Source organism: Salmo trutta, chromosome 2 (assembly GCF_901001165.1).
Source record: "Salmo trutta chromosome 2, fSalTru1.1, whole genome shotgun sequence".
Classification (NCBI taxonomy): domain Eukaryota; kingdom Metazoa; phylum Chordata; class Actinopteri; order Salmoniformes; family Salmonidae; genus Salmo; species Salmo trutta.
In genome coordinates this window covers 10,635,946-10,646,255 of record NC_042958.1, presented here as the reverse complement: position 1 = coordinate 10,646,255, position 10,310 = coordinate 10,635,946, and the positions used below count along the sequence as shown (strand labels likewise).

At 44.5% G+C, this 10,310-nt stretch overlaps 1 protein-coding gene across 1 annotated transcript in view; it reads left to right on the top strand.

The window, feature by feature from the left end:
- Positions 1–5,383, top strand: part of hs6st1b (heparan sulfate 6-O-sulfotransferase 1b) — a 92,479-nt gene extending 87,096 nt beyond the window's left edge. The window contains exon 2 of the mRNA XM_029693710.1: positions 2,286–5,383. Within this exon, the coding sequence (XP_029549570.1) occupies positions 2,286–2,997 (712 nt within the window). The 3' untranslated portion in view covers positions 2,998–5,383. The remainder of the gene's footprint in view (positions 1–2,285) is intronic.
- The last annotated feature ends 4,927 nt before the right edge of the window (positions 5,384–10,310 follow it).

The window sequence follows — 10,310 nt, the reverse complement described above, 5'->3', positions numbered from 1 at the left end:
CACTCCTCTCTCACCTCCCTCTCTCATCCCCCCCACTCCCTCTCTCACCCCCCCACTCCCTCTCTCACCCCCCACTCCCTCTCTCACGTTCTCCCTCTCTCATCCCCCCCACTCCCTCTCTCATCCCCCCACTCCCTCTCTCCCGTTCTCCCTCTCTCGTCCCCCACTCCCTCTCTCACTTTCTCCTCTCTCGCCCCCCCACTCCTCTCTCGCCCCCCCACTCCCTCTCTCACGTTCGCCCTCTCACTTTCTCCCTCCCTCTCGTTCTCCCCCCCCCTCCCTCTCGTTCTCCCTCTCTCACCCCCCACTCCCTCTCTCACGTTCTCCCTCTCTCACCCCCCCACTCCCTCTCTCGTCCCCCCACTCCCTCCCTCTCGTTCTCCCCCCCACTCCCTCACGTTCTCCCTCTCTCACCCCCCCACTCCCTCCCTCACGTTCTCCCCCCCACTCCCTCACGTTCTCCCTCTCTCACCCCCCTCTACCCACTGATTCCAGGCCCATCATATCTCATTCTGTCAGGTGTGCTGGTGTAGTGAAGCCCCCCAGAGGGGGGATCCTGCCGTGTCGTACTCTCCAACTCGCTTGCAATGTTGACTGAGCGGAGCACTAATTTGTAATGAGATCAGAACTCCCACATGTAACCCACCTCCAGACTTCAGTTCTCCCCAATCCAGCTCGGCTATTCATCAAAAAAGTGCTGTTATTTTCCCCCTCTCGTGTTAGTTCCCTCTCCTATAGTCTCTAGTCATAGCAGGGGGCCTGGCAGGGACGTGAGGTGGGATGCTGAATGCTACTTTAACTTCAGAGGCTTTTGTTTTGTGCATCTTTATGCTAAAGGGAATGAACTACTTTAAAACTAAGTTAACAGTTCTTGTGTTTCCCAACATGGGAATGTCATCTTTTCCACACCCGAATCCCTCTAGTTCCACAATAATTTGCTAATGCGGTCAAATACCCTGGAATTTCCACTTGTTTCCCGAGAATCCCGAAAACCCCAAAGGCCTAGAATTCCAAACTGGAAGTCTTGAACCATGACTACTACACTGATACCTGACAGGGGTGGGTATGACTGGACACTGAGAGACAATAGTCCCAAAGTAACCCTTCAAAGACCTGAAGGGATGGAAAAAGCTATTAGTCTCACCTTTTGACCTGCACCTGTCAAAATGCCTCAGAGTGGAGGGAAAATAGAAAAAGGGGCCCCTCTTCTCCCATCTCAGTTACCTGGCACAAAATGGCTGCTTGTTGCCTCACTGTCTCTCTCAAAATACAGCCAGGGGTGGAAACAAAGAAGCGGTTGGCTCTACTGTTGATTTGAATTTCACTTGGCATCACTGTCCCCACTGTCTCTGTTTAAAGGTTGTGTTATGACCCCGCCAATGGAGATAAGAGTGTAGGGATCACTCTGAATCATTTTCGGACCCTCTCTCCGGCTCTCTAACTCAAATCATATTACCAGGATCTGTTTTGGAAAAGCAATGACCCTCTGCTGTTTCTCCACAGTCAGATTGAATCTCAATGTCCAGGCCAGACAGTGGAGTCTAATGGTTGGAATACTGAAGTGGTTTGTTCATCTGGTATGTAACGGGGAATAGAGTTATGCAGGTGGGGGTATGAATGGTGAGGTCATGGTTGGCCAACAGAAATCCATATGTACACTACCCCTTGGAGCTGGAATGCATTTCCCGTTGTCTGGCAGCAGTGTAGTAGAATAACACGGCGAGGTCAGGCCTCTTTGCACGACAGGTATTTCTGATTACACAGATGCAGAGGAATGTTTTTTCTCTCTTTTTTTCCCTCTGGAGATGATTATGTTCCAAGGTGTGCTTCAATCCAGGTCTCTGGTCTGGACCCCATCTTAGTCCCTGAGGTCTGGAATGTTAGCGACGATCCGGTTAAGTGCCAACGATATCTCCCCAGTATATCAAAACCGCCGTCAATGTCAACATTCACAGCAGTGATTTGTGATGACACAAAGTACCCTTGATTCTTCACTGTCTTTTTTTTCCCCCCATAGAGTATATTTATACTATATATTTCACAGGTGTGCTCTTCACAATTCACTTCGGTTTTGACAAAACTTCAAGTGGTCTGTAGAATGCTTACGGAGATCTTATGTGGTCACTGTTGATCCTTCAAGGCTTCCATAGTTCATCTCATGTTGAGTGGAGCTAGCAAAACCAGATTTGATCATGCTAACATGGTCAGTCATCAGTCATTTTTTTAATATGATATCACTGTATTGATATTTTCATGAAGTGGTTTTCCTCTGTTGTGTTTTGCAGGAAGTTCTACTACATCACGCTGCTGAGGGACCCTGTGTCACGCTACCTGAGTGAGTGGCGCCACGTGCAGCGCGGTGCCACCTGGAAGACGTCCCTCCACATGTGCGATGGGCGCACACCTACGCCCGAGGAGCTGCCGCCCTGCTACGAGGGTACGGACTGGTCAGGCTGCACCCTGCAACAGTTCATGGACTGCCCCTACAACCTGGCCAACAACCGGCAGGTGCGCATGCTTGCCGACCTCAGCCTGGTGGGCTGCTACAACCTCTCCACGGTGCCCGATAAGCGGCGCTCGCAACTTCTCCTCGAGTCGGCCAAGAAGAACCTGCGCGACATGGCCTTCTTCGGTCTGACGGAGTATCAACGCAAGACGCAGTTCCTGTTCGAGCGCACCTTCCGACTGCGCTTCATCCGGCCTTTTGTGCAGTACAACAGCACGCGGGCGGCCGGCGTGGACCTGGACAACGACACGGTGGCACGCATCGAGGAGCTCAACGACCTGGACATGCAGCTGTATGACTACGCCCGCGACCTCTTCCAGCAGCGCTACCAGTACACTCGGCAGCTGGAAAGACGTGCGCACCGCCTGGCGCTTCGGAGTCACGGGCTGGACCCCCGGGATTTGCTCAGAGAGGAGGGTGGTGTGGGGGGCGAGGGGACAGCCAGGCTGCCCACAGAGGACTACATGAACCACATAATTAACAGGTGGTAGCCCCTACCCCATCCCACCCCAACCACCCACTTTCCTGACCTCCCCATTGTCTGGTATGGTGAGGTTGCATTAGAGTGAATGTTTAGGAAAGGTGAGATTTGGCACTTGTTGCTCGGGAGGAAGAAAGATGCAGAGGATTGGGTGCTGCAGTGGCTTAGCTACGGACTTTGCATGAGGCGAGCTGTGGGTTGCGAACCAGATGACATCACTTCCAGCTACTGGATGACATAGTCCTTCTGGTCTTCTTGGACTATGTGGAGAGGTCAGATCTTTGATTGGAAGCCCATGATAAACCTGAGTCACGGGGCTTTGTGATTGGAAGCCCATGATAAACCTGAGTCACGGGGCTTTGTGATTGGAAGCCCATGATAAACCTGAGTCACGGGGCTTTGTGATTGGAAGCCCATGATAAACCTGAGTCACTGGGCTTTGTGATTGGAAGCCCGTGATAAACCTGAGTCACGGGGCTTTGTGATTGGAAGCCCGTGATAAACCTGAGTCACGGGGCTTTGTGATTGGAAGCCCATGATAAACCTGAGTCACGAGGCTTTGTGATTGGAAGCCCATGATAAACCTGAGTCACGGGGCTTTGTGATTGGAAGCCCGTGATAAACCTGAGTCACGGGGCTTTGTGATTGGAAGCCCATGATAAACCTGAGTCACCCTCTGGAGTTCTCGGAGCAACAACTGTCTCTACTCAGATTCCCAATGGAGCTAAAGAAAAACGACAGATAATTCCTTTACAAAGTAAAAAAACTTGTTTTACTTTCCTTTCTATGTCTTGGCCCATCAGAATAACATATGCGCTTAATATGTTGTTGTAAGGAATTACAAAGCAGTGAGATGGGAGATTACCTGTACTGGACATTTCTGACGAGCCATCTTTTTATTTATTAAATTGCTTTCTGATCATTTGAAATACATATTTTTCCAATGTGAGAGACTATTTGGCTCGGCTTGATATACAGTTTGACACTTGTAAGTTATAAAAGTCATGATGGTGACTTAAAAAAAAAATCTGTCATAACATACTCATCCATTTGCTGAAAGGTTACTAACATTTGCTATCAAAGTTTAGAGCTATATCTTAATATAAATGATGGATAGTTTTTTTTTTTACACTTGTATGTTTTTACCATTTTGTCAATGTCGTGTGAAGAGGCCAGTCTCTTTGGTTCCGATGTATTTTAATTTGCCCGTTGTACTGTGATCTGTACACTAAAGGAGATGTACAGAATTGAATGAGAAGGTTAAATAATTGGCAAAGGTTTGTCCAAGAACATTTCTGACCACAACCTCCATACAAAAATGGATGCTCAACAGGAGACCGACCAAGTGTCTCGCACTGAAGGGGAAACAGGAAACACTGTCTTATTACTTGTACAAAATAAAACTTCTGTGAGTGTGTGCATGTGTGTAAGTGTGTGTATTGTAAGTGTGTGTGCGCGTGCTTTTGTTTCTGAGCTTTCATGCTCAATTAATTTCCTTCTGATTGGGATCAAATGTGTCACCTAAAACCAGAACTACAATAAACGGGTGTAATGGATGGATTATCCATTGAGTTTGCCATGCTCCTCAAGATGTACACCTGTTGGGGCATTATAAAATAAAACAATGTAAAACAAGTGCAACAGATTCCATATTAAAGGGGTGAAGAATACACAGCCACTTGTCAACCATAAGCTTTTTTTGTTCATAATTTAAAAAAAATGTAAACTGAAATAGGATGATCCCCTGGTAAACTGTGTTTAATTAACATTCTAACAGAATGTGTCTGGACATGATATAACCCTCATCAATCAATACTGGTGTATATGGAACCTCCATAACTATCCTATTTAAAATTCAATTCCCTAAGTCCCCCATCCAACAACAACAAACTGTAGTCCCACAGGCAGAGCCAGTACTAAAAACAGACCCAAGACTAATTGTTTGGGGAGTGTTAAGATGCTAATGCCTTATTATTAAGGACATTTGGACCAGTGTGTGCAGATCCTGCAAATGACTGTCTTTTCGTCAAGAACAGAATGTTTGTTTTAGTGACGACTACTTACATTAAGTCCAACCCTCTCCGGAGCGGAGGTATAATGATTGGTAGCAGGAGACTTCTCTAATGCAAAGTATTTTTATCTTATTTGAGAAAGATAGCTTTGGGGAAGATGGATTACAAAACTATGGATTAGACAAATTGTTACAGAATGAAGTGTATGTGTGTGCGTGCGGTCGTGTGAGATAAAGCAAAAGTGAGAGAACAAGAGAATTGAGTGAAGTGGGACATTTTTAATGGGCTCTGGTCTGGTTTTACCCACATTGTATTATTGTTGTGAGTATTTCTGTTCTTCAAGCAGATTGGATCTTCTATTCAACAATAAAAAAATGAAAAATATTTATTTGTATTTGAGTCTCTGCTCTTATCGCTCTTCTCATCCATTGTTTGTTGTCCTGTTTGTATTTGTCGTTTGTTTTCTATCTTGTTTGTACTGGCAATGGACCAGACAGCATCCAGAAAACTGCACAGCACGTTACCAAGGACTGAAAGACGAGGAGGGGAGGGGAGAGGAGCCAAAAAACAGCTTTTTACATTAGCATGTGACGTTCAGAACTAGCATTCCCACCGAACACTTCCGGTGAATTTACTAAATTACTCACGATAAACGTTCACAAAAAACATAACAATTATTTTAAGAATTATAGATACAGAACTCCTTTATGCAATCGAGGTGTCCGATTTTAAAATAGCTTTTCGGTGAAAGCACATTTTGCAATATTCTGAGTAGATAGCTCGCCATCACAGGCTAGCTATTTTGACACCCACCAAGTTTGACCCTCACCAAACTCAGATTTACTATAAGAAAAATTGGATTACCTTTGCTGTTCTTCGTCAGAATGCACTCCCAGGACTTCTACTTCAATAACAAATGTTGGTTTGGTTCCAAATAATCCATAGTTATATCCAAATAGCGGCGTTTTGTGTTCAAGACACTATCCAAGGGTGAGGAAGGGTTATGCGCCCGACTCGTTTTGTGACAAAACATTTCTAAATTTTCCATTACCGTACTTCGAAGCATGTCAACCGCTGTTTAAAATCAATTTTTATGCTTTTTTTCTCGTAAAAAAGCGATAATATTCCGACCGGGAGTGGTGGTTTTCGTTCAAAGACGAAAGAATAAAAACATGGTGTCGCCTCGTGTACGCGCCTCCAGTCTCTGTTCTCTGATCGACCACTATCTAAATGCGCTAGTGTTTTTCAGCCAGGGCCTGCAAAGACATCATTCAGCTTTTTGCCGCCTTCTGAGAGCCTATGGGAGCCGTAGGAAGTGTCACGTTACAGCAGAGATCCCCTGTTTTGGATAGAGATGATCAAGAAGGCCAAGAAATGGTCAGAGAGGGCGCTTCCTGTTTGGAATCTTCTCAGGTTTTGGCCTGCCAAATGAGTTCTGTTATACTCACAGACACCATTCAAACAGTTTTAGAAACTTTGGAGTGTTTTCTATCCAAAGCTAATAATTATATGCAGATTCTAGTTTCTGGGCAGGAGTAAAAATCAGATAAAATCGGGCCGTGAAAATACTGCCCCCTATCCATAACAGGTTAAAGCTAGTGTGGGAGATATGAGTCTCCAGCTTCAGTGATTTTTGCAGTTAGTTCCAGTCATTGGCAGCAGAGAACTGGAAGGAGAGGCGGCCAAAGGAAGAACTGGCTTTGGGGGTGACCAGTGAGATATCTGCTGGAGCGCGTGCTACGGGTGGGTGCTGCTATGGTGACCAATGAGCTGAGATAAGGCGGGGCTTTACCTAGCAGAGACTTGTAGATGATCTGGAGCCAGTGGGTTTGGCGACGAGTATGAAGTGAGGGCCAGCCAACGAGAGCGTACAGGTCGCAGTGGTGGGTAGTATATGGGGCTTTGGTGACGAAACAGATGGCACTGTGATAGACTGCATCCAATTTGTTGATTAGAGTGTTGGAGGCTATTTTGGAAATGACATCGCCGAAGTCGAGGCAGGGTAGGATGGTCAATTTTACGAGGGTATGTTTGGCAGCATGAGTGAAGGATGCTTTGTTGCGAAGTAGGAAGCCGATTCTAGATTTAATTTTAGGTTAATGTGTGTATGAAAGGAGAGTTTACAGTCTAACCAGACACCTAGGTATTTGTAGTTGTCCACATATTCTAAGTCAGAACCGTCCAGAGTAGTAATGCTGGACGGGCGGGTAGAGATCGGTTGAAGAGCATGCATTTAGTTTTACTTGCATTTAAGAGCAGTTGGAGGCAACGGAAGGAGAGTTGAATGGCATTGAAGCTCGTCTGGAGGTTAGTGAACACGGTGTCCAAAGAAGGGCCCGAAGTATACAGAATGGTGTCTTCTGCGTAGAGGTGGATCAGAGAATCACCAGCAGCAAGAGCGACATCATTGATGTATACAGAGAAGAGAGTCGGCCCGAGAATTGAACCCTGTGGCACCCCCATAGAGACTGCCAGAGGTCCAGACAACAGGCCATCCAATTTGACACACTGAACTCTATCAGAGAAGTAGTTGGTGAACCAGGCGAGGCAGTCATTTGAGAAACCAAGGCTGTTTAGTCTGCCAATAAGAATGTGGTGATTGACAGAGTCAAAAGCCTTGGCCAGGTCAATGAATACGGCTGCACAGTAATGTGTCTTATCGATGGCGGTTATGATATCGTTTAGGACCTTGAGTGTGGCTGAGGTGCATAGCGGAGAAGGTACGGTGGGATTCGAAATGGTGAATAATCTGTTTGTTAACTTGGCTTTCGAAGACCTTAGAAAGGCAGGGTAGGATAGATATAGGTCTGTAGCAGTTTGGGTCTAGAGTGTCTCCCCCTTTTGAAGAGTGGGATGTTTGCGGCAGCTTTCCAATCTTTGGGAATCTCAGACGATACGAAAGAGAGGTTGAACAGGCTAGTAATAGGGGTTGCAACAATTTCGGCAAACAATTGTAATGATGTGGGCAGGACAACTTAAGCCAATCACCTCCCGCTGCAGAGCCTTTTTAACTTTGGTATGGACATTGACCCTCCCCAGCCTATTCAGTCCTCCAAAGTTATTATTTGTGTTGTCGGCAGAGAATGCCACAACTATGTTTTGCAAGTTACATTTTTGGATGACCACCAGGACCTCAGCTGCAGTTTCCTCTGCTGTTTCTCCTTTCAATTCAACAAAATCAAGCAATTTTGTTTCCACAGATGTGCTGCCATCATATATCTTACTCACTAAGGCGTCACATTTTGTCCCAGCACATGTTGCTAACACGTTACTCAGTATGGGGTCACATTTTGTCCCAGCACATGTAAACTTTGGCTCATAAAGCTTCCGTGCCAGTTGTGCTGAGCAGTCCATAGATCTGTAACTATGATTGGGTCACATAGTGTGGTATGCAAAGACACCCTCCTGCACAGCTAAACCATATTCTTCTTGGGAAGGCTCTACCTTCTTGAAGAATGTGGTGACAGAAGGCATACCAACACGGCCAATCAGAAGCTTTATGCTTTTTCGTCTGTTGATGTTATACCACTGCCGATCTTCCCCCGCTGCCAATTAGAAAAAGAGGAATTACAAAGGTTAATGGGAACCAGTCTATCGTCTTGACCTGAGCGTATAAACGGAAATTCTCTCATCATGTGGGCATTAAAATGGCATTTTCCGTTTCTTGGAAAGAGCCATTGTACCTCCTGTCTGATCTTCTTCACTCTCTTTGTGTCACTATTCTTATTCTCTTAACTTTTTCTTCTCCAAGTATTTTCACACTACTTATTATAATGCCAAACCATTAAAATTGTAATCTACAAATAAATATTCTCAATTAATTGTGCATTTATTTAATATAATAATATTTTCAAAATAGCCTGTCCAACGCATGTGAATGTTTTTTAACCTAGCTACCATGACAGTAGCTAGCTAGATAACTAACTTAGTTGACATAGCTAACGTTAGATAGCATAACATATTTAAAACCTTATAGAGCAGATAATCTATCTATATAATAAATTGTGATATAACATCACTAGCTAGTATCTCAAACGATTGTAACTTATCTGGCTTGAAAATACATTTGTAGTGATGTTGTGGATTCACTTTGACACTTACTAGCTTCTGGCCGTGTTTCCACAGCAGTTTTCTCTAAAACTAGCGCAAGCAAGTAGTTAGTAGAAGAAGAGTGAATGAAGCTGCTTTAGCAAGCAGCCCCCTCTGTTGGCCAAAACAAGCACAACGTGATAGTGAAGTCAACCGGTGAGATCTGCTGCCTGGTCTTTCTTGCCACATAAAATATTATTATTTCACTTTGCGGTCTGTTTTGAATGCACAGTTAAAAATGGGGACATTTCCGGTGACAGCTACAGCTGGGGACAGGCCACCAAAAAACGGGGACGTCTGGTCACCCTACCTAAAAGATGTCCGTTAGATTTGTCTAAAATCCTGAATGAATCAGGAATGAGCAGGGTCAGCCTTCCCTGTGGCTCAGTTGGTAGAGCATGGTGTTTGCAACGCCAGCATGGTGTGTGCAACGCCAGGGTTGTGGGTTCGATTCCCACGGGGGGCCAGTACAAAAAATGCATGAAATGAAATGTATGAATTCACTACTGTAAGTCGCTCGGGATAAGAGCGTCTGCTAAATGACTAAAATGTAAAAATGTAAATGTAACATAAGAACCACTTATTCACTCATTACATGTATTGCAATAAGACCTCGTGGTCTGCAAAGTTCTCTACTTCCTGATAGATTTAAACACACAAAATTGGACTCGCCATGGCCACAACCATAAATTGTCAACACCGTCTGCCTGAGATTAAAATAAACTAAATTGCTTCACTTGAATGAAGAACATTTTATTTTTGTCAAACTCCAGCACATTTTGTCTAGTGTTGATCTGATAGAATGCTTGTTTTTATTGAGGATTTTCTATATTTTACAAATGTTTGTTTTGAACTTCTATTTTTAGAGGCAAAAATGTCTGTTTTGAGTATCTGTTGTCAACTCTGTAAGTAGCTTGTCACCTCCGTCACTAATATTCTGAAAAAATATTGTAACTGTTCTGCAACATATGCTTAATCAATTAAAGGGGCAATCAGCAGTTGCTGCCTTCATTTTTGGACTTTTAATATGTACTCATTGATTCTTGAAGAATATTACTTTTAAATGCCTCATGAGCTTAGTTCAACTGTTCTACCCCGTCAGAACCCAAAATATAAGCTTGATTTCCTCCAACGTTTGTAAACAAAGAATGTAAAGAAACACTATATACCCTCAAAACATGGTTAAAACTATAGTTTTGATATCATGGATGGTCAATCCTTG